General features: G+C 38.8%; 2 protein-coding genes across 2 annotated transcripts; one reads left to right on the top strand and one right to left on the bottom strand.

Annotated features, from left to right (window-relative positions):
• The first annotated feature begins 1,460 nt into the window (after window positions 1-1,460).
• Window positions 1,461-1,904, top strand: LOC145792069 (uncharacterized). The gene has a single exon (XM_082872557.1). It carries the CDS (start codon window positions 1,461-1,463, stop codon window positions 1,902-1,904), a length of 444 nt encoding a protein of 147 aa, XP_082728683.1.
• A 16,811-nt stretch (window positions 1,905-18,715) lies between these two features.
• LOC114297403 (serine/threonine-protein kinase AFC2) lies at window positions 18,716-23,884 on the bottom strand. The gene is made up of 12 exons (XM_028241821.2): window positions 23,647-23,884; window positions 21,960-22,146; window positions 21,433-21,459; window positions 21,180-21,333; window positions 21,009-21,057; window positions 20,797-20,911; window positions 20,490-20,581; window positions 20,172-20,328; window positions 19,994-20,058; window positions 19,466-19,563; window positions 19,273-19,375; window positions 18,716-19,189 (listed from the first exon to the last, which is right to left on the bottom strand). The coding sequence occupies exons 1-12, from the start codon at window positions 23,743-23,745 to the stop codon at window positions 19,040-19,042; spliced, it is 1,296 nt and encodes a 431-aa protein (XP_028097622.1). The 5' UTR covers window positions 23,746-23,884; the 3' UTR covers window positions 18,716-19,039.
• Window positions 23,885-25,608: the final 1,724 nt, after the last annotated feature.

A 25,608-nucleotide genomic window follows, 5' to 3' on the forward strand; every position in this document is an offset into this window, starting at 1 on the left:
GTGAAACACTTGTGAGTGAAAGTGTGAGTGTGAGAGCCTTGTAAAGCTTTGTACACGACTATACTTGTAAATTCAACTTGTATAGTGAAGGCATTTCTTCCACCTAAACTTTGTGTTCAAGTTAGTGTGGTTGAGTGGTAAGGTTGACTTAGGTGCAACCAAGAGGGTTGAGAGGCATCTAAGGCCGCACGGTAGGCTTGCGAAGTCTAAGTCCGTGACAGTTGGTATCAGAGCAAAGGTGTACATGGCTACGTCGGGCGACGAAGAGAACGTCCCCAGGGTGAGGAAGCTCTCAACGAAGGAGTCGATGGCGGCATTGGAGGCACGACTTGAGGGGATGATGGAGATTGTGGCAGAACGGTTCACTAGGCTGGAGGAAGCTCTAGTTGGTCCTGGTAAGCCCACATCCCATGTTGGAGAATTTTTCACTCACTTTGCTAGCCTTATTGCTAGGGTGGAAGAGTTGGATGAGAAGGTTGACTCCTTCGAAGAAAGGGTGAACTTGTCTCTCTCAGAGGTAGTTAGAGACAGTCTCACCGAACGGAAGGCCCTAGAGGCGAGGGTGGCTAGCTTAGAAGTGGAGTTGGAGTTGTGCAAGAAGGCCGTCGTGGCTGGCAATGGAGGGAATTTGGCTCCAACCAGGAAGAAGGTTCGTGTGCCAGAACCTAAGAGCTATGATGGTGCAAGGGATGCCCGGGAGATCGACAACTTCCTTCGGAACATGGAGCGGTACTTTGAGAATGTCGACATCACGGATGAAGACGAGAAGGTGCAGACCGCTACCTTGTATCTGAAGGACACTGCAATGCTATGGTGGAGGAGGCGGTATGCCGACATGGAGAAGGGGCTGTGCAAGATAGAGACTTGGGCTGAACTCAAGAGAGAGTTGAAGAAGCACTTCTACCCTGTCAATGTCGAGTTCCAAGCATACAGGAAGCTGCGCAAGCTAAAGCATGTGGGGACATTGCGGGACTATGTGAAGGAGTATTCCGCGCTACTATTGGAGATCCCCGACATGGCAGAGAAAGAGGCATTGTATGGCTTCCTAGATGGGCTGCAGCCTTGGGCAACAAGAGAGTTGCAGAGTCAGGGAGTAAAAGACCTTGCAACCGCACTAGCAGAGGCGGAGAAGCTGGATGACTTCAAAGCGCTAGGGAAACCCAAGGGCAAAGGTGGGAGACAGTCTCCACCAACCACCGATGATGAGCACAGTGATGGAGAGTCCCAAAAGAGACGGGAACGGCGCAAGAATGGGCAACGCACCGGGTCTCCAAGGAAGAAGCGTGAAGGAAAAGGGCAGCTTGAGTGTTTCCTGTGCAACGGACCGCACCTAGTGAGGAACTGCCCAAAGAAGGCGCTAAGTGCCATGAAGAAGAAAGTGGCGAAAGCCTCCGATAGTGAAAGCGCTACAGCTGGGGAGCGTCCAACTTCTTGGGTCAATAACCAAGAAGAATGAGAAGATGGAAGCTCCGAGGAGCATCCAGAAGAAGGATGTGCTATACGTGGAGGTGAAGGTTAATGGAGTAACTTCACACGCGTTGGTGGATACAGGTGCTACACATAACTTTGTGAGCACTGGAGAGGCTAAGAGGCTGGGCTTGAAGGTCAAAGAGGACAAGGGTTGGTCCAAGCCAATGAATGCGAAGGCAACGCCAATCCAAGGTCTGGTGAGGAGTGCTGACATGACCATTGGGAGTTGGACTGGGCAGGTGGAGTTCACGGTCATTGACATGGATGACCACCCTATAATCCTAGGGATAGATTTTATGAGGAAGAACAATGTGATGCCAGTCCCGCACGCTGCAACCATGTTGTTGTTTGCAGGTGATCGACCATGTGAGGTCCTATTGGTGGTAAGGAGTCAGCTACTTAAGGACAAGGAGAAAGCACTTGCGGCAATGTAGCAGACTGAGCAGCATGGCAAGGGCAAGGGCGAAGAAGCAAGCACCAGCAACAGCGGACAAAGATCATATCGAGACGTGGTGGCTCGGTATGCTTCTGTGTGACGAGGGCGTCACGGGATTGGGTGGGGGAGAGTGTCACGCCCCGAGAATTTATGTGACACGAGGAGCAGTATTTGAAGTGGCCAAATGTGCTGGAAGGTTCCGGAAGGAGCAAGAACGGGCTAGAGTATGCTGGAAGGCTCTAGAACGTGGTGGAAGGGTCTAGAGTGGCCTTGAAGATTCCAGAATGTGGAAGAACCTTGAAGTGTCCAGAGGAGCCTGGATGGGTCTGGAACATCCTACAATATCCTGGAGAAGCCTACCATGTACTACACTAGTGTAAGAGAATTCTAGATTGTAGTAGAAGGGGTAGTTGTCCTAGATAGTTCTAGGGAGAGTTCTAGATGAGAGTTTGTAGCCCTTGGATCAAAATGATCCTAGCCGTCCATTAGGGAGGAGGATGGCTATATAAGGGTGAGGGGTCTCATTTGTTAGGCATCGAATGCTGGAGATCCAAGAGAGCTCTAAGAGTGAAACACTTGTGAGTGAAAGTGTGAGTGTGAGAGCCTTGTAAAGCTTTGTACACGACTATACTTGTAAATTCAACTTGTATAGTGAAGGCATTTCTTCCACCTAAACTTTGTGTTCAAGTTAGTGTGGTTGAGTGGTAAGGTTGACTTAGGTGCAACCAAGAGGGTTGAGAGGCATCTAAGGCCGCACGGTAGGCTTGCGAAGTCTAAGTCCGTGACACTGTGCAGCAACCAGTTTGTCGACTAAGATGTTCAAAAATCAACAACCAATTTCTCCACACAAACCTTTTTTTTCCTGATTTTTTTGTACAAATTTCCTTAACTATTATTTTTGGTTTTTTTTTTTTTTGTTACCTAGGTAGGCAACCTATGAGGGGGGATGAATTGGGTAATTAAAAAATATGAGTAGAAAATTGATTGCAATTAAACAAGTAAATAAATTCAGCAAGCAATCAATTATACCGGTAGTAGATTAGAAATGGAGAAGAGCTGAAACACAAAGATTTATAGTGGTTTGGCTCACTGGCCTACGTCCACTCCTCAAGGTATCTCCTTGAGAATTCCTCCACTATGAATCGAATCAATACACCACCGAGCTTTACCTAGCTTGTGGATTTTTAAACATGACTTATTTTATCTGTTGAGGACCTCTTAACTAAATGTCTCACCTTACAAGTGTTTCACTCAGAAATAAGGAAATAAGAATAAGAAGTACAACTATCATCTTTTACAGAATTTTTCTCTTAAAAGATAAATATGAAAGTGAAGGAGCAGAAGGATTTTTGAATACACTCAGATATGAAAGTGGAAGTATAATAGAGTATGATAAATGAAAGTTATTGAATGCTCAGATTTTCTGTGTTGGAGAGCGAGTGCTTTCAGATCTGGAGAGCTTTTTCCATTATAGAATTAATGGCTTCTAGCCGTTGAAGAGAAGCATGATGAGTCTTCTAGCTGTTGGAGAAGATCATGGATGATATCTTCTAGTTGTATAGAGCAGGGCATAGGTGATATCTTCCAGTCGTAAGGAGCAGAGCATGAGTGTGCACAGGCTGTCATCAAGTCTTTGGAAGTGGAGCCTCATTAAATACACAAACTCATAAGTCAAATCTTGGAAATTGGTAGAAGAAGATATTGTGTCATAAAAGTCTGCTTATAGATCAGAAATGATGGCTATTCTGTGCATAGATTAGAAAAAGTGGCTAGATTTGAGTTGTGTCAAAATAAATTTGACTGGGCGGCTGGGTTTTTTGAAACCCAGATTTAAGGGTGTCGACCCCTGTAAATAGGGTGTCGACCCTTTGCTTCTCTATGTGATTTCCAAGTGTTCCTGGTGTCGACCCTTTCGTAACTAGGTGTCAACCCTTTATTTGCTGGAAGTCTGAATGTATACTGAAATTTAGTATCAACCTTTATCATTCTTGGTGTCGACCCTTACTGTTAGATTTTCTGAGCCTTGTATACTGAAATTTAGTATCGACCCTTGTCATTCTTAGTGTCGACCCTTGTTGTTGGATTGTCTGAGCCTTGCATACTGAATTTTAGTGTCGACCGTTGTCATTCTTGGTGTCGACCCTTGGTAGCTGCAACACTTAGGCATTGTGTACTTCATTCTGGTATCAACCCTTGCTGTCAACCCTTAGACCTTTTTAAAGTGCAAATAGTGTTTTGCATACAAGTGCTACATGTTTTTGAGGTACCAATATTGATGAGAAATTGACAATTTTGAAGCATTTATCTATTAGAGACAATGAAGAGCAATGATATAATATTATTTTGAAAACTTTGAATAAGAAAATGAGTTCAAAATATTATTCGATAATCAAAATCAATAAGAATTTAAATTCAAGTAACCTTGGGACTAACATTTTTTTTTTTCCACTTCGTAATGCAACGAAGAACAAAACAAATTTCGTTATACTATAACAACAAATTTTTGCTTCCGGCTATATTGTTTTTTTTGTATGCGTTATTATTGTTTTTATTTTTATTTTTTTAAATTTTAGCTTTCCAAAATCCATATAACAGGTTTTTGGTTGCAGGGTACAACATGAACTATTATTGTCCATATATATATATATATATATATATATATTTTACTACAGTTCGTAATGTAACCAATGCATATCAGTTTGTTTTTTTTTTTTTTTCTTTCTTTGATATGCTTTTTCGTATGTTGTAAATTTTTTACATTAGTTTTTTCCAAAATCCATATCACTAGTTTATTCTTTAATTTTTTTTTTCTTGTTATGCATTTCCTACTACAACCAAGATCCAAATGCTTTTTGTAATACAACCAACAAATTTATGCTTTCGGTCTTTGATTTTTTTTTTTAATTCATTTAACAAGGCACTCTGTTGTCTAATTTATTTTTACAAATGTTCATATAAATTTCTTCGACAGGCTTCATTTTTGCAAACCTAGATTTCTTCCAAAGCCATTTGCTAATTCAAAAACCAAGTGCTCAAGCCATTTGCAATTTGATGTAAAGTGTAGGTTACACTGCATTTATTTGTTTATAGAAAGACCATTGTTACATAGGTTAAGCAGTATTCTTTTACAGTGCAAACTACTTTTACAAACAACTGCCACAGAACGACAAGCATATATTTTTCCAACATTGGAAACCAGTGTTACCTTACAAACCAGTATTCATTTTTGTTACATAGGTTTTGCCAAATCTGTTATTTGTCATGTTAGGAAAATGAATTTTATTGACTGCAACCTTGCTAATCAATTAGGTTTTGGTCATTGTGTAATTTGTCATTTTTCTTATCTTACAAGTGGTGATGAAACCACTATTTGTTAGAAGTGATGATGAAACCACTTAGGTTCAGTGGCATCATGCATCTCATGAGTAAAGTGTAGGCCACACATTCCTATCCATTTCCAAATATAGCCATATATTTTTGTTTTCCATGTTTAATACATTCATATGACTTATGTTTAGGACACTCATATCTACATACTACATCCACGTTTGGTTTTCATGTTTCCTTATTTTATTAGACACATACCACAAGAAATTTGTATTTGTTTGGCGCCCAATTTCATAAACACATGCTTATTTGGACACATTGACAATTATAAAACGAAAACACACTGTCATATGCCTTGTCCTGTTCTTGTACTCTTATACGTGACAAAACAAAGTATAACTTCTTTTATATCAACTGGCACATCTACTACATGGCCACGTCGCATGTGTGCTTGTGGTTATGGTTAATGTCTTGTTAAGATTTCGAGATCTCACAAAAATCCAGGACGTGCTTACTACAAGTGTCCTTGTCTTGTGGTGAGTACACCCTTTATTTTCGGTGATAAATTTCATTTCATCTGGACCAGTTAACTAATACATTTGTAAAAAAATTCCGTCAACAATGTTTAAGTTGGATTGGTTGGTGCGACGAACCCAGGAGACAGAACACCGAGTATGACTCCGCCACTAACAACATTGTCATGCACTTACGGGATGATGTCATTCACATTTAACAAACGCTGTGAATCTTGAAAACCATTGTTTCTGTGTTGTGCATTGTAGTCGTAATTTTGTTGTTGCGTATGTAAAACTGATCCAAGTTTAGTAGCACAGTTGCAAAGCTACGAATGTAATGGCTTATGTTTGTTGTGGACTTGCTGGCTTTTTGCATGACATGTAATGTATGTGATTTGGAGCTACATAACTGTTTGTCTTCATTAGTACGTAATATTTTTTGTGTTATGTCACAATGCCTACTCTATTTTATTGAGCAAATAGGGTTGGGTGAGTAGTACGTATACATATATAAATTGGGTACTTACGCTTTCATGTATCCATGCATAGTCGTTATGGCTTCCACACATACTTCACCACGTACAGCGTCGAAAAATAAAGGGATTGCAAGGGGTGGACCAATCATTATTGACGACATAGACCATGTTTACAAAGATGTGTGGGATACTGAATCCACAAGGATTTTCTTAGAGCTTATTTCCGATGAGATTATTGGGGGAAACCGCCCATTTATGGTTTTGAGCACCGTTGGGTACAAGTCATTGGCGAAAAAGTTTGAAAAAAAAAGAGGCAGAAAACATGATGTCAAATAATTGAAGAACAAGTATGCGAACTTGAAAAAAGATTGGACTGCTTGGATAAAGTTAATGGATCGTACCAAAGGAATTACAGGAATTGGATTTGACAATGAAACTGGCTTGTTTCAGGCTTTCGATGAATGGTGAGAGAGGATGGAAACGGTATAGTATGCACACATTTTATTTTATTTTTAAATTCTGCATTGTTTTTTTGTTTATTTCCTGTTCTTAACATGGTTTTGCAAATTTTGTTGTTTTTCCTGTTTTGTAGATAAACAAGACTTGTGTAAAGTTCAAGATGAAACCTTTGGAGCACTGCGAATTGATGGAGATTGTCTTTACAGGGGCTGCTGTAACCGATAAACATCATTGGACTCTGGGTGAGAAGATTGTCGAAGATAACGAGTGATCTTCTGATTCGGTTTAGAGCCTTGGTATGTGGCCATTCACAGATCCAATCTTTTCAATTGGGATTGAAGTGGAGGCTGAATCGTCAATGGAAAGTGTTGAAATGGGGGGAAAAGGAAAAAGACAACCACAAGTTCTAGAAAGTCGCGGAAGCTGACTAGTGGAGCATCTATTATAGCTGAAAGCATGAACAATCTCACCAATGTCATGCAGAGTCAAAGGCACTAAACTAGTAATGAGTCGTTGTATACCATTTAAGAGTGCATGAAGAGGCTGAAATCCATTCTTTCCCTTATTGGTACACCGCTGTTCCACTTTGCATCGTTGCTGATGGATAACACCAATTACTGCGAGGTTATGATGTGCTTGTGAGAATATATTGTGAATATATTGTGAATATATTGTGAATCTTACAAACTAACCTAGAGTCCTATTAGAGACATGATTGTATTAGAGTCCTATTAGAGTCATCATCGTATTGTATTTCCTTTTTGGTTTAGGAGTTAGGACTATATATTCTAAGGTCTGATTGTAATCAAAGATACAATTGAATATAGAGAAATACAGAAATTTACATGGTATCAGAGCTTTGTCCGAAACCCTAGGTCTGGCCTTGATCATTCGAATCATTCGAACCCTAGGTCTGGCCTTGATCATTTGAATCATTCGAAGTTCTTCGTTCCTGCTTGCTGGGTCTGTCTGGGTCGATCAAAGCCAGCCTTCTTTGGTCGTGACAGTTGTGACGCCTTCTCTGGGTCGTGACAGCCCTCGAAGTAAGCCTTCTCTGGTCGTGATAGTTGCGACGCCTTCTCTGGGTCATAACAATTGCGATAGCCCTCTCTATCTTCGCTGAAATCGCGATTGCCTCCTAGTGCTGGGTCTGACGTCGTGAGTCTACCTAGGCTTGAGGGATCTATCTCACTCTCTTGTGACCTCTGTGTTGGCTCTCTCTCTCTGGTCTTTACTCTAAGTTTTGCTCTCTCTACCTTTGGTTTTGTTCTGTGTGCTGATTTCAGTCCACCTTTGGATTATTACAAGTTGACCCCTCAACCTTTGTGGATTTTATCATTATGCCCCATCAGTTCCCTTTTCTTTTATTTCTAGTTCATTATAATGTCAGAAGATAAAATCCAAGCTTACAAGTGACAACTATGCTTATTGGTCTAGTATTATGAGAAATTTTCTTCTCGATTGAAAAAAATGGGGATATGTTTCTGGGTCTATTCATCGTCCATCAGATCCCAAACAAGAAGACTATCTGAGTTCCTGTGACACTTGGGATTGTGATAATGCTCAAGTTTTGACCTGGTTCGATAACTCTGTAGATGACTGTATCGGGATGATGTTCTCTAAATATAGCATTGCCAAAGAGGTGTGGGATTACTTACAAAGTGTTTATTAGCAGTCCAACTTTGCCAAACGATATGAGTTAGAAACAGCTATTCAGGGAGCTCGTCAACGGGATCTGTCTATTCAAGACTTCTACATTAAGATGACAGGCCTCTGGGATTAGCTGGCTTTCATGGAACCATCTAGCCTCAAGACACTAGACGCTTATGTTGAGTTTCGGGGGCAAGGTTGTTTAGTGCAATTCTTAATGGCTCTCTCATCTCAGTATGAGGTTATCCGTGGTGGCATCCTTCATCAGTCTCCTCTTCCCTCTGCAGATGCTATTGTTTGTGAGCTCCTCTTCGAGGAAAACCTGTCTTAAGACGGCTAGTCAGACTCTGTCTCTATCTGCCTTTTTGGCTTCTACTTCGTCTCCTCTACTGTCGAACCCCCCACCTCATCAGCTTCAGGCCAATGTAAAGCCCAAGAAGGGCCCACTAGCCTCTGATGAGTGTGCTTTTTGCTATCAGAAGGGTCATTAGAAGTACAACTGTCCTAGGAAGGGCCGTCAGTCTGCTCAGTTTTCTCAGCCGCCTTAGCCACAGTCACGAGGTCCTGTTCAGAGTACTTTTCGTCCACCTGCTGCTTATACTACCTCTGCCCCTGCTTCTGATCCTAACTTAGCTTACTTGAGTGCCCAGATTGCTCAGTTTCAGCATCTCTGGTCTACCTCTTAGCCATTTTCATCTGTCTCTACTCTCACCTCTCCTCGTTCAGGTTTGCTTAGGTCCTCTTCAGGTATTCCTTCCACTGTTTGGCTTTTTTATTATGGTGCTTCTCATCATATAACTCCTCACCTTTCCTTACTCCAAAATTGTATCCCTCATCCCTTTCCTATTACTATCAATACTGCTAATGGGTCTAGTATGTCTGTCCTATCTATTGGGTCTGTTTTACCCTCTGTTATGTCTGCTGTTACTCTTCTCTCTATTCTTTATGTTCCTCAACTATCTGTTAGCTTGCTTTCGATCAGTCAGCTTGATGCTTCTGATTTTGATGTTATCTTTTCTTCTTTTGTCTGTTGTGTGCAGGATCGGGTATCCAAGAAGCAGATTAGGACCAACCGTAGAGTTGGAGATCTCTATGTGGTAAAAAGCCTGCATTTTCCTCGGTCTACCTCCCTGGTTGCACTTTCATTTTTTCAGTTAGATTCTCAGTCAAATCAGTTTTATTTTTGGCATTCTTGCTTAGGTCATTTGTCTGTTGACTGCTTGTGGCCTTTAGCTCAATCCAGATTGTTAGGTAAAGTTTTTCCTAGTCAAATTAATGAGTACCGAGGATGTAAACTTGCTAAAATGACAACTTTACCTTTTAATACTAGTACTTCTATTTCTGCTTCTCCTTTTTCTCTTATACATACTGACGTCTGGGGACCTTCTCCTATTCCCACTAAAGGGGATTCTGCATATTATGTGTCTTTTGTTGATGATTGTACCCACTACGCCTGGGTTTATCTTATGGCTCATAAATCTGACTTCTACCAAGTATATCGTAGCTTTCAGTCTATGATCACTACATAGTTTACGGCCACAATTAAAATACTCCAGTCTGACTTGGGTGGGGAATACTTTAAAACTGAATTCTGTGAGTATTTAGCCAAATTGAGCACCATTCACCAAACCTCCTGTCCTAATACCCCTGCCCAAAATGGTCGTGCTGAGTGTAAACACCGTCATCTCCTTGAGATAGCTCGGTCTCTTCTTCTCTCTGCTTCTATTCTGGCACTATTCTGGGGTGATGCAGTTCTTACTACTGCTTTCCTCCTTAATCGCATGTCGACTCCCTTACTCTTCAGTCGATCCCCTTATGAGGCTTTGTATTTCCAACCTCTCAATTATTCACACCTGTGTGTCTTTGGGTTTGTTTGTTTTGTCCTACTTCCTCGTAAAGATTGGACCAAACTCAGTACCCGGTTTGTCTTGTGTGTCTTTTTGGGTTATAGTCTTACTCAGAAAGGCTATCGCTGTTACGATCCTGTCTCTTATCGCCTTTATGTCTCTCGTCATGTTGCCTTTTCGAACGTTTGTCTTACTTTTAGCTTCCCCCTCTCACTGCTCCAGTATTCAAAGAGGATTTGGTTCACATTGACCCATTTCCTTATGAGGTTTCGTCTGATGAATACATCTCCACTGTTTTCCTTGAGCTTGTTCCATCTTCTTCTCCTGCTTCACCTCTGGCTGCTTCTCTTCCTTCGGCTTCTTCTTCTCCTCTATTATTAGTTTATTCTCGTCGCAAGGCTTCTCCTCCACTGGTTGTCTCTGCCCCTGCTGCTGCTCCTCTTGCTTCTGACAACTCCAATCTTGTTGAACACCGATATCGAGCGTGTCATTCTCTAAACAGGTTAGGTTGGTCTAATACATATTTTGCTGCTTCCTATCATACTTTTTTGTCTACTATTCACTCTTCTTCAGAACCTTAGTCTTACAAAGAGGCATGTCAAGATCCTCATTGGGTTCACGCTATGGAGGATGAGTTGTCTGCTCTACAGAAAACTAGTACTTGGGAGCTGGTTCCTTTGCCTGCTGGTAAGAACTTGGTTGGTTGCAAATGGGTCTACAAAGTCAAAACTCATTCTGATGGGTCTCTTGAGCGTTACAAAGCTCGTCTGCTTGCCAAAGGTTTCTCCCAAGACTATGGTATTGATTATGAGGAGAGATTTGCTTCTGTTGCCAAGATGACTACTGTCTGTACTTTGATTTCTATCGCTGCTATTCATTCTTGGCCTTTTTATCAAATGGATGTTATGAATGCTTTTCTTAATGGCCATCTCACCGAGGAGGTTTACATGTGTCTTCCTCCTGGCCTTCTCTATTCATCTGGCCAAGTTTGTCGTCTTCGGCATGCTCTGTATGGTCTGAAGCAGTCTTCTCGTGTTTGGTATGATCGCTTTTAGACTGTTGTTACCGAGCTTGGGTTTCATTCTTCTGCTTCTGACTCTGCTTTATTTCTGAGACATACATCGGTTGGTTTTGTTGCTCTCTTACACTATGTAGATGATATGATCATCACTGGTTCTGACTCTTCTGTTATCTCTGAGGTCAAACAGCATGTCTTTCGCACATTCGAAATGAAATATCTGGGTTCATTACGATATTTTCTTGGTATTGAGGTTGCTTCTTCTCCAAAGGGCTATTTTCTGTCTCAGGCTAAGTATGCTGATGAAATCATTCACCGTGCTGGTCTTACCGATACTAAGGTTTCTGATACACCTATTGAGCTTAATGTGAAGCTTAATTCTACTGATGGTGTCCCTCTGGATGATCCCACTTTATATCGCGAGTTTGTGGGTTGTTTAATTTATCTGACTGTCATTCACCCTGATCTTGCTTATGTTGTTCATGTGGTTAGTCAGTTCGTTTCTGCTCCTCGCTCTACTCATTGGGCTGCTTTGGTTTACATTCCTTGCTATCTCAAGGGTACCATATTTCAGGGCTTACTATTGTCCTTTACTTCCTCTTTGGACTTGGTGGCCTATGCTGACTCTGATTGGGCTGGTGATGTTACTGATCGCAAGTCTACGTCTGGTTTTTGTATATTTCTTGGTGATTCCTTGATCTTTTGGAAAAGCAAGAAACAATCAGTCGTTGCTCGCTCTACTGCCGAAGCTAAATATCATGCTATGGCTCATGCCACTGCTGAGATTGTTTGGCTTCATTGTCTTTTGTCTGATTTGGGTGTCTCTTAGTCTTCTCTGACCTCTCTATATTGTGACAACCACAGTGTTGTTCAGATTGCCCATAATACTGTCTTCTATGAGCAGACAAAAATGTTCGCCAACATCTGCAGTCTGCCTCTATCTTGTTTCTTTTCATCCCTTCGGCTTTGCAACTTGCGAACTTCTTTACCAAGACTCACACTACTGCTCGGTTTCAGTTTCTTCTTAGCAAACTCTCCATGTTTTCTGCTAAAACACCTTTAGTTTGAACGGGGGTGTGATAATATATTGTGAATATATTGTGAATCTTACAAGCTAACTTAAAGTCCTATTAGAGGCATGATTGTATTAGAGTCCTATTAGAGTCATGATTGTATTGTATTTCCTTTTTGGTTTAGGAATCAGGGCTATATATTCTAAGGTTTGATTGTAATCAAAGTTACAATTGAATATACAGAAATACAGAAACTTACAGTGCTAGCCCGATGATGAGCATATTATCAGATGGCTTTTGCAGAAGCAACTACAAAGCTGCGCTGGAGCTTCTTTTGCAGACCTCTTTAGTGCACGACGAGTTTGATGACTGCTGGGAGGAGGCCATGGTTTGGGCTACTGCTGTTCTATTGTAACTTGCTGGATGTGTTATGATGTTTTTAGGACAACCTGTTTGCTGTGTTAGATCATTAGGACATGTTTAAGTTTTATTTGAGGTTTTTTTTTTTCGTTTTCCATATGTCATATGTCGTGAAGAACATACTTGCGTTGCACTAATGTTGGTTGGTTGCCTTGGACTAATTTTTCATTTTTTTAAAAAAAGTTCTGAATGCAGTATGGAATGGATGGTTTATGCATGTTCAATTGACAGATTGCACATTTTTTAATGGTTATTCTTCTTTGGTCACATTTATATCTTACCCGTTTGTGAAATGGTTAAACAAGTTCACAGTTACAATAATGATTTTAACATTGGACATATGTGTTGCAGGCCTCGCTGAAGTCGTGGCCATGTCCAACGGATGACTTCGTTGAGCAAATAAATCAAATGATTGTATAGATACAACAACAAAATAATTGGATGTACGTACAAGCATGTCGGTATGTACAAGACTATTATGAAAAATACATGTTAAAAACTCCATGTCGAATATCAATATTGACTAAACATGCATGGATATGTGAATTATTCGATGGACACCTTGGCCGTTTTGAAGAAAATGAAGAAAATGTATGTATGTCAAAGGAAGTATTTTCTTCATTGTGTGACACGTTAGTTATAGATTTCAGTCTATGCGTTTGTCAACGTAGCCATGGATTAGCCATGGAAGAAAGTGTTGCAATGTTCATCCACGTGTTGAGAGGGTTTAAGAATAGAGCCATCCAAGAAGGGTTTTAACATTCGGAGGAAACTGTATCACAGCACGTTCATAACATTTTGAAGGCAATGAAGAAGTTTATAGTTGTACATTCTAGGCTAACAACAAATCAAATTGTTCAACATCTTTACTTGCGGTAAAAAATGAAATACCTACTATTCAAGGTACAACTTTCATATCTACACAATAACATACAGTTTCTTTACTTTCAGCTTCCCCCTCTCACTGCTCCAGTATTCAAAGAGGATTTGGTTCACATTGACCCATTTCCTTTTGAGGTTTCGTCTGATGAATACATTTCCACTGTTTCTCTTGAGCTTGTTCCATCTTCTCCTCCTGCTTCACCTATGGCTGTTTCTCTTCATTCGGCTTCTTCTCCTTCTCTGTTATTAGTTTATTTTCGTTGCAAGGCTCCTCTTTCACTGGTTGTCTCTGCCCCTGCTGCTGCTCCTCCTGCTTTTGACAACTCCGATCTTGCTGAACATCGATATCGAGCATGTCATTCTCCAAACAGGTTGGGTTGGTCTAATACATATTTTGCTACTTCCTATCGTACCTTTTTGTCAGCTATTCACTCTTTTTCAGAACCTCAGTCTTACAAAGAGGCATGTCAAGATCCTCATTGGGTTCACGCTATGGAGGATGAGTTGTCTGCTCTACAGAAAACTAGTAGTTGGGAGCTGGTTCTTTTGCCTGCTGGTAAGAACTTGGTTGGTTATAAGTGGGTTTACAAAGTCAAGACTCATTCTGATGGGTCTCTTGAGTGCTACAAAACTCGTTTGGTTGCCAAAGATTTCTCCCAAGACTATGGTATTGATTATGAGGAGAGATTTGCTTCTGTTGCCAAGATGACTACTGTCTGTACTTTGATCTCTGTCTCTGCTATTCGTTCTTGGCCTTTTTATCAAATGGATGTTAAGAATGTTTTTCTTAATGGCCATCTCACCGAGGAGGTTTACATACGTCCTCCTCCTGGCCTTTTCTATTCCTCTGGCCAAGTTTGTCATCTTCGGCATGCTCTGTATGGTTTGAAGCAGTCTCCTCGTACTTGGTATAATCACTTTTAGACTGCTGTTACCGAGCTTGGGTTTCGTTCTTCTACTTCTGACTCTGCTTTATTTCTGAGACATACATCGGTTGGTTTTGTTGCTCTCTTACTCTATGTGGATGATATGATCATCACTGGCTCTGATTCTTCTGTTATCTCTGAGGTCAAACAGCATGTCTTTCGCACCTTCGAAATGAAATATCTGGGTCCATTACGGTATTTTCTTGGGTATTGAGGTTGCTTCTTCTCCAAAGGGCTATTTTCTGTCTCAGGCTAAGTTTGCTAATGAAATCATTCACCGTGCTGGTCTTACCGATACTAAGGTTTCTGATCCACCTATTGAGCTTAATGTGAAGCTTAATTCTACTGATGGTGTCCCTCTAGATGATCTCACTTTATATCACGAGCTTGTGGGTTGTTTAGTTTATCTGACTGTCACTCGCCCTGATCTTGCTTATATTGTTCATGTGGTTAGTCAGTTCGTTTCTACTCGTCGCTCTACCCATTGGGCTGCTTTGGTTCACATTCTTCGCTATCTCAGGGGTACCATATTTCAGGGCTTACTATTGTCCTTTACTTCCTCTTTGGACTTGGTGGCCTATGCTGACTCTGATTGGGCTGGTGATGTTACTGATCGCAAGTCTACGTCTGGTTTTTGTATGTTTCTTGGTGATTTCTTAATCTTTTGGAAAAGCAAGAAACAATCAGTCGTTGTTCGCTCTACTGCCGAAGCTAAATATCGTGCTATGGCTCATGCCACTGCTGAGATTGTTTGGCTTTATTGTCTTTTGTCTGATTTGGGTGTCTTTTAGTCTTCTTCGACCTCTCTCTATTGTGATAACCACAGTACTGTTCAGATTGCCCATAATACTGTCTTCTATGAGTGGACAAAATTGTTTGCCAACATCTGCAGTCTGCCTCTATCTTGCTTCTTTTCAACCATTCGGCTTTGCAGTTTGCAGACTTCTTCACCAAGACTCACACTACTGCTTGGTTTAAGTTTCTTCTTAGCAAACTCTCCGTGTTTTCTGCTAAAACACCTTGAGTTTGAACGGGGGTGTGATAATATATTGTGAATATATTGTTAATCTTACAAGCTAACTTAGAGTCCTATTAGAGGCATGATTGTATTAGAGTCCTATTAGAGTTATGATTGTATTGTATTTCCTTTTTGGTTTAGGAGTTAGGGCTATATATTCTAAGGTCTGATTGTAATCAAAGATACAATTGAATATACAGAAATACAGAAACTTACAGTGCTAGCCCGATGATGAGCATATTATTGGATGGCTTTTGCAGAAGCAACTACAAAGCTACGCTGGAGCTTCTTTTGCAGACCTCTTTAGTGTACGACGAGTTTGATGGATGCTGGGAGGAGGCCACGGTTTGGGCTACTGCTATTCTATTGTAACTTGCTGGATGTGTTATGATGTTTTTAGGACAACCTGTTTGCTGTGTTAGATCAGTAGGACATGTTTAAGTTTTATTTGAGTTTTTTTTTTGTCTGCCATATGTCATATGTCGTGAAGAACATACTTGCGTTGCACTAATGTTGGTTGGTTGCCTTGGACTAATTTTCTATTTTTTTAAAAAAAGTTCTGAATGCAGTATGGAATGGATGGTTTATGCATGTTTAATTGATAGATTGCACATTTTTTAATGGTTATTCTTCTTTGGTCACATTTATATCTTACCTGTTTGTGAAATGGTTAAACAAGTTCACAGTTACAATAATGATTTTAACATTGGACATATGTGTTGCAGGCCTCGCTGAAGTCGTGGCCATGTCCAACGGATGACTTCGTTGAGCAAATAAATCAAATGATTGTATAGATATAACAACAAAATAATTGGATGTACGTACAAGCATGTCGGTATGTACAAGAGTATTACGAATAATACATGTTAAAAACTCCATGTCGAACAGCAATATTGACTAGACGTGCATGGATATGTGAATTATTCGATGGACACCTTGGCTGTTTTGAAGAAAATGTATGTATGTCAAAGGAAGTATTTTCTTCATTGTGAGACACGTTAGTTATAGATTTTAGTTTATGTGTTTGTCAACGTAGCTATGGATTAGCCATGGAAGAAAGCGTTACAATGTTCATCCACGTGTTGAGAGGATTTAAGAATAGAGCCATCCAAGAACGGTTTTAACATTCGGGGGAAATTGTATCACAGCACGTTCATAACATTTTGAAGGCAATGAAGAAGTTTATAGTTATACATTGTAGGCCAACGACAAATCAAAATGTTCAACATCTTTACTTGCGGTAAAAAATGAAATACCTACCATTCGAGGTATAACTTTCATATCTACACAATAACAAACAGTTTCTTTACGTCAAAGCTTTGGCATATATTGAATTTTGTTTTTCTGTTTTATTTGCAAAGCAGGATTGTATCAGCGTGTTGGATGGCGCACGTGTTGTTGTGAAAGTGACGGGGCCTGATACAACGATATATGTTGGACGCAAATACTGTCACACCCAAAATATCATGGCCATGCTTGATTTCGATATTTGTTTTACATTCGTATCACTTGGATGGGAAGGCAGTCTGCAATACAGTTGAATTTTTGTTGAAACAATCAACAATGAAAATGCGTTGTTTCCGCACACGGAGGAAGGTATGGACAACTTTTTAAAAAATGGTGAATATGTAGTTGTATGGAGGGAAAGCTTACAGTGTTATTTGTTTACATCCGACAGGAAAATATTATCTCGTTGATGCTGGCTATCCTAGCCGAACAGGTTATCTCGCATCGTTCAAGGGCTACCGTTATCACCAACAAGATTTTCGGTGAGGGGAAAGGAATGCAGTGAACCCACAGAAATTATTTAACAAGGTATACTCCCTGTTGCAGAGTGTCATTGAATGAACGTTCGGGGCATGGAAAAATCAATGGGGTTTATCAAAAATATGTCTCGCTATAATTTTGCGACTACGCAAGTGCATTTAGTTGGTACGTCGATGGCTTTACATAACTACATACGTAGAAATACTAGCAATCCAACCACTGTTCAGCTAATAATAACTGAGGACGACGCGACAACCATAATCAATGCCATACCTTTGGCAGCACATGGAGAGAATGGATTAATGGTTGGGGATGTTGACCCACATATGGCAAGCGTGCTCCTTCTCATAAGAGATCGTTTGGTCTACATGCACAACCATGGCATGTTGGGAAATATATTGAGGGAAGTCTGTAAATTACATTGAATCCAAGGCAATTTTTGTTGTTATTTGTACTTGTATGGAATTATAGCACCACGTTTAATATTTATGGTATAGTTGGTACATAAGTTATGTATTTAAGTATGTACGTTTCGAATATGGTAGGTTTATGCATTGTCCATTGACAGAGAAGTAATTACCAAAAACTTATTGTGGTATGTATTAATTGACAGAAAAATAATATGTACAAACTTTTCCCGTATATGGAAAATAAATTTCATTAATTAGTGTATGTGCGACGTTTTTTTTTTTGGTTGGGATATGCAAAAGTGCCCTGGTGTTTTGTTGGTTGATGTATGAAAATGCCATACTGGAAGTGTACATAATTCTCCAAATAACACAAGATACTAGTCACATACAAAATAAATTTTCCCTTAAGTACAATCCATTGTCACAGTGGAATTAAGAAGTGTACATATTTTTGCTATTGGAAATCAGCAACCAGTACAAACAAAATTTGATAAAACGCACAACAAATGGAAAAAAAAAAAATTATGCAATTTTGTAATTCCGTTGCAATTTCTGTGACAAAGTAAAAAATTGGAGGTGTTTTTTGAAATATCTAACTGGAGGGCAATTTTGTCATTTTAGTTTTGAAAACACCATTTCCAATGCCAAAAAACCAAAAAAGCCAAACCACAAACCAAACAAACTTTTAGTCCTAAGCTAAAAAACGTTGAAAAAATCAAAAAATCAACTAAAAAAATCATTGTTAAACGAAGGTTAAAATATATACATTTATTTAATTTAATTTAATATAAAATCTTTGATAAGACAAAATGGCGAAAAAAGACTTGTGGCCGACCTCAATTTGATTTGATTTGGTTACTACAACCAAAATTAAGATTAAACCACTTAGTTTTGTTTGGAGGACCAATATGGGCGGCAATTTTAATTTGTGTAGTTTTTACCCGAAAAACACCATTATAGCTCTCTGTAATGCACGACTATACAACAAGAAACAGGCCATCCCCTTCATGCAGATTGATAGATTTCCTGAGAACGGAAATAAATTTTCCGACCAGCGAGAAAGTAAAGAGAAGGCATTACAGAGCACACAAAAATATGATGCAATATCAGGAAACCAAGACAAATTACACGTCCACAGCGGTTATACACTGAGTCGATAGGATAATTATAGCTCACGCTGTGTATAAAATGAATATTAAAGAAAACATGCGTACCCAGAATTGTCCATGTTCAAAAGTGCAAAATGTTCATATAAATGATGAATCTCTGCTGTAACAGCAAATTGAACAGTACAAACCTTGAATGACAGGATTTCTTCTCCCAACAGGCCAATCATCCCACTCCATGCAAAAATCAGAAAGCACGTGTCTCCAGTATCAATAAAGCATCCGAGCATATACTCTACTTAATACCTCCTGTGATACTCTCCGGTAAAGAAAGGGTGCCTCAGGGCTTCATGAGCGGTCACTCTGGTGGAAGGGTCGTACCTAAGGAGACCTTGCAAGAGGTCTATGAGATCTCCAGCTGAATGATCTACATATTGCATCACTAGATTCTGCCAATGGAAATTTTAAAATTTAAGAAGAAAAAAAAAAGAAAGAGGTTATGTATATGATGATGACCAAATATTGCAACCACCTGAAGACGGGGTAGCTTCAAAACGGCTTTGATGCTCTCCCGGGAGGTTGCACCCTCAGGCCAGTCCAATCTGCCTCTTCTGACATACTTTTCAGCGTGTCGGCTGAACCAATAATCAACACCAAGAAGAAGAAATTAACAATCGATAAATTAACAAGGAGAATAATATAAGACTTCTGGAAAGGGTACGCACTCTACTCTTTTCAACATATGCTGAGGTATTGGGCCTAAAACCCGCTCCATCATGGCCAGGTGCTCCAAGTTCTCGTGCGTCTGGAATAAAGCTTCTCCCTAGAAACAACCACATATTTAGCGTAAAGATATCCTCTAACTTGTTGGGGTATGTTTGACTTTTTTAATTTAATTTAATTTTTATTCAAATTTAAGCTTTGGTCTCGTTTGGGAACATGCTAATTTAGTAACTTTTTGGCTATATGACTAAAATATGAGCTAAAAAAAACTAGTATGTTTGGGATGATTTTTTAACTTTTTATGAAAAGATGTGTAAAAAGTAAAAAGAAAAGAGAATTTTTGACTTTTTGGTATGACTTGTTGGCCTTTTGATTTTTTTAGTGGCTTTTTGGTTTTTTGACTAAAAAAGCCACTTGCCAAACAAGGCCTTAGTGTACAAATAAACTTATTTCCCATTCTACGTTAAAATGTGGTTAGAAAACTAATCTGAAGGCCAACATACGACTGACATTAGACATAATTCACATACTGAGCATAATTCCATCAAGATACAACCAACACTCCATAGATCAGAAGGATAGCTCCATCCAAGACCTGAAAGAATAGAAATAAGCTCTCACCCCATTCATTTATTTATACAAATATAATTATGACACGGACCCATGTAAAACTTTCAATGTAAACAAACACAGGACCGATTGGTATACCAAGAATAACCTCAGGTGCACGGTAATGCCTAGTAGAAATGATATAGTTGTGGTCTTGATGCTCGTAAGCTGTGCTACCAAAATCAATAACCTTAATAGCACTTGACTTCGGCAACCTCTTAAAACAAGATCCATCTTTCAGTGACCAGGATGCAACCTGTAATTGCAGGATAAGAAGCACAACAATGCATTCCATGTATGGAAATGTGAAAAGGAAAGGAAAACCAACAAATAAAATACGGAAACAAATGTAGAATCAGAAAATTTAAGCTTAATTTGAAACAACTAGCTGAGACACTTCAATAACTATAGTAGTACCTTGTAGTCGGGTATTTTCACATAGTCCGGTGAAATAAAAAGTATGTTCTCAGGCTTCAAGTCTGTATGGATGAGGCGCATATCATGCATAACTGAAATATTTAAACCAAAGCCAGCATAAGCATTTGAAATTGCATACGAATGCCTTGGAGAAGGAAATTGAAAATACATTTTTATACACACACACACACACACGAGTAAAACATTAGAGAGGTAAAAGGTAAAGGGTTCAGGTATCTTCAACTAGAATTGATGCCAACAAGTTTGAGAAAAGATAAAAGAAACAGCAGATGTATTGACTACACACAGGCTACACATTCCAACACTTGTCTGCCAATCTCACGGACTAGATCAACCGGAAATGAGCGATAATTGTTTTTCCGAAGAAAATCGAATAAACTTGGTCCAAGCTTCTCAAAGACCTGTTAAGATCATTTAAATTCATTGACAAGTCTTAATCCCCCGAGAAATTTGTAAAGTTGGGGAAATCATGTTACCATAAATCAATTTTATACTTACTATACAAATATGATTACGATAATCAAACCAGTTCCGTATTTGAACGCAACTGCAAGGAATAAACTCACTTAACCACCCATGCATTGACCTTTAAAGGAATTAAAATCCAAAAAACAAGCTAATAACCCATAACAATGATGTAAAGTAAACTACATGAGAGATTATACTAACCGACTGCCACTTCTATCATATCTACCAAGCAATTGAAGCACATCTACTTCTATTTTTGCTGCTTCGCGATACTTTTTAATGCTTCTAATAATTTTTATGGCAACCATCTCTTTTGCTTCCCTATCCCAGCATTCCAAAACCTGTCCAAAGGTACCTGCAGAACAGAAAAGATATATATGAGAAATGCATACTGTGAGGAGTGTGCGTTTAGATAGAATTTAACTATGTGCCTGAAAGAAGTGACAAGGCCAACCTTCACCAATTTTTCTGAGAATCTTATCTGCAAGAACAGAAAGCAAAGAGAATAAGGTAATGAAGTGATGGAATAGTTAGAAAAAAATTTGATAAAACAACGTTGAAGTACAAGTATTGAGTTCATTTCACTTCAACAGAATCAAATTAAAAGATTTTAAACGCAAACCAGGGGAAAAAATTAAATAACATAAAAAGAAGTGGAAGAGATCAAATTGTTTTTTTCAAAAGGCAACTAATGGCACTGAAAAATATCTTAAGAGCCCAAGCACAAATTTTTTTCAATACTTTGCATTTGTTTAATGGCAAATCATCCACAATATAAAAACTACAAATAACTTCAAAGCTGAAAAACTTTGCAATGAAAAATTGAATAAGTGAAAGACTAGAATGCAAAAGTTTCAATGTCATTGTGTAATAAAAAGGGAAGTAATTGACAGTAAAAGTCAAACATAGAAAATCAACAACACACATAACAAAAATGCTTCAAAACCAAAGATTCCTTCAACAGTGAAAAGGTGAAATTACAGCGCGGAGTTAAATTCTCTCCAAGCTCAAACACGTAATGTCCATCTTTGCCATCATCTCGCCATGGGGGAGAGCCTTTTTGAGCCAATCCTTTTACAAATAGACTAGCATGGTCTGAGGGTACCCTTGAATGTCCAAAGCTTGTCACATTTCCAATATCTTGCCCATAATATATTCCTGATTGGGCCTATACACACAGCCATCCATTTATATTCCACTAAAGAAATATCATATAAAAATTTTCTTTCTCCACTAAAAATTTATTCCTTTCTAACATACTACCACAATAATTATTAATGTTGCAAAAATAAATTTTATAGAAGATCATTAGCTAATATCTGCAAAGAACCACCATAAAAAACAAATTTTACAAAAATATGAATCCACAGCCACAACAGAGCCAATGATGTTGCTACGAAACGACAGTTAATATAGCATCTTCAATTTGCTTCCAGGAAAAAAAAGTTTCCCATGACAATCCAACAAATTTTTGTCAAAACAAATTGAGCATGAAAGATTATTATTCCCACATGTCAAACAACCAAATCTAAAGCTTTGTTTGATAACTCAATTAAGTGCTTTAAACTTGACACATTTAGGGGTTCTACAATTAAGTGTGTTTGATAACTCATAATCAACTATCACTTAAACATGAAAGTTGACTGCAAATAGGTCTTAATTTTCAGTGAGAGGCTTGACTTATCACTTAATGTTGAATACACACAGTGTATCCCTTTCATTCTCTACTAGTAATATATTTCTCATAAAAATTTTAAATTTATAAATTCATTACTTAGCACCAGAAATTTTAAGTTTTATCAAACAAAACCAAGCCGACTTCATTTGATGGGACTTAAGGCTTGGTTTGGCTTGGTATCAAACAAAACCAAAAAACCTAAATCTCGCATTTCACTTATTGTCTTACATCTTCTCAGCAATAAAACAAGGCATCAACATATGGATAAGTAAACCATTCCAAACAATTTATCCATCTTTCCAAACTCATACAATGATACAAACTATTTCTAAAAATAACATATTCATTTTCCTAACACCTAGAACATATCAATTTTTTAAACAATCATGATAGAAATATGATTCAAATATAATGTACCATTCCTCATCATAACCAACAAATTTTGAGCTCCCACATTAGAATCAATGGCAAATTCAAAGCAATGCTAGAAATTATTCCCAAAAAAAAAAAAATTCAATGTCTAATGCCGAAAGAATAAAACGCTAAGATGGATCAGACTTTGCATTTTTTTTTTCTCCTCTTTCTCAAATCATCCAGAGGGAATAGCTAGGCTGTTCCGAAACCCAAAAAAAAGGTAAAGAGTTAATAGCATTATTACAATGAACCGCAATTTATCGACATACCTTATTCAAACTTGATTGGGATAAAAATAAACCACAAATCACCTCCTGAATTTTCTCCATCAAACATATCAAGTTCTCATATCAACAATTCATTCAAATTTAAACATCCAAAGAGAATTCAGATGAACCCTAAAGCAACAATTGAACATCACAACTTGAAATCCAACAAAATAGAACAACCAAAACTTGATTCTTTCTAGGAAAATTTCTTTTTCCTGGAAAGAATTTTCCATCCAAACAAGCTAATACAAAAGATATTGATATGTATATGTATATTTGTATAATTTGAGAAATGTAAAGACTTCACCTTTGGGGTATGAGAGACGTCCCAACCTAACCTGGGACGCTTCTTCGGACGCCGATCCGTGTGCGTGTGATGAAATTCCGTCACGTACTCCATCTCCATAGATGGATCTCGAAACCAAAATGAAGAGGATGGAGAGAGAGAAACCCTAGCTCGGTATGAGATGTGGGTCGGCGGTAGATTTGCGGTACAATTTTCGGTGTCCCTGTAAACTTTTCCTTTTCCTGTTCCATTGATGGAATTATTCCCTTTTTATTCGTTGAATAAATAAATGAATATAGTAATGCTAGCTACTCACAAATTTTGTGGCTTAAATGGTCTGAAATTGTTAAAATAATATCATTTTAAGTGTAAAACGATGTAAAATGACATTATTTTAACAGTTTGAGGCCATTTAAACCACAGAATTTATGACCCTCAAACATTTTTCAAATGAAAAAAACATGACCCCACACCTATAGATACGGGCCTAATCTGATGCCCAGCCCGACCCGGCCCGTCTTTTGAAAAGCTTGAAATTTATAATTTAGCCTATCGAATTGAAACAGCTTATCATTACAATATTGGGACTTTTGTTAATAAGCATTTGTAATGTTTATATATATATATATATATATATATATATTTATATAATAAGGAAAGAAGGTTTTTGAAAATGTATAAAATGTATCTGAGATAGATTTTGATCCAATGGCTGAAGTTAATTCCAAGTTTATATCAACGGTTCAGATGAATGGATCTCCCGCCCAAAGACTTCTCTCCCTAAAAGCATCGTTGTTGCTAGGGGTGTGCATAATACCGTCGAAACCGCCAAAACCGCACCGAACCGCACCGTCAAGGCAAATTCGTTATTATTTGCCAATCGAACCGTCGATTTTTGGTAAGAAAAATGGCAAATTCTAGTGACACTTTTATCAATCCGTCGGTTTCTATTTTTCTTCCAAACCGCACCGACCCACACCGCTATTAAATCATGTTTTATAAGATTCTAAATTTTTTTTTTTTACTTAAGTTTGCTTGTTGTTCTATACCTTAGAATATAGTATTAAATTACTGCTCGAGGGGAATTCAAGATGTCAGTAATCCAAAATACAGTTAGATTCCAATTCACTTTTCAATCTTTTTTTTTTCTGGCCATGTTGCAAACTTGTATCAGCTCACTTTTCAATCTAAATACTTTTCAACAGTAAACATTTTCAATATATTGTAAACCCTGAATGATATTAATTTTATGTATTGTATTTGATCATTGTAGCTTCCACAGATGTTTGTAATGAACTGATGGCATAGTCGTTGATATTATCATGTTGTTGCTACACTTGCTGCATCAGAAGAAAGCTTCGCAAGATGCTTAACATCACGGTGTCTGTCGTCTTTTTTTTACTCTTTGATTTAATTTTTGTAATTTGAATTATATTTTTTATAAACCGCCAATCCGCCCGAACCGCCAAGGCAAATCCGTCATTATTTGCCAACCGAACCGCCGGTTTTTGATAAGGAAAATGGCAAATTCTAATGACACTTTTATCAATCCGCCACCCGCCATACGGTTTCTATTTTTCTCTCAAACCGCACCGACCCGCACCGCGCACACCCCTAGTTGTTGCCTTTCCACCTACCCATGTCTGCCTCCCCCCTTCCCTCTCCCTCTCCCTCTCCCTTTCCCTCTCTGTTCTTCTTCTTCTTGAATACTTTTTCTCATCTGTCCTTCATAGATACATCTCTCCTCAAAACTTTTCTCTCTTCCTCCTATTTCTTTCATGTGTTACTCTCTCTTCTCTTGCGATGACCACCGCCGTCGCGACACCGACGACCACCGACCACCTCTCCTCTCTCTCGTTGGAGACCCAAACCGGAACCCTTTATTCTTGTCCTCCTCCCTCTCTCCCAGCCAAAACCTTAATCCCTTCATCTCCCGCTCTCTCATCCCCCTTCATCACTTTAGGGCTTTATTCCTGTACTCTG

This window comes from Camellia sinensis, chromosome 5, assembly GCF_055761805.1.
Source record: "Camellia sinensis isolate YWXY chromosome 5, ASM5576180v1, whole genome shotgun sequence".
Taxonomy (NCBI): domain Eukaryota; kingdom Viridiplantae; phylum Streptophyta; class Magnoliopsida; order Ericales; family Theaceae; genus Camellia; species Camellia sinensis.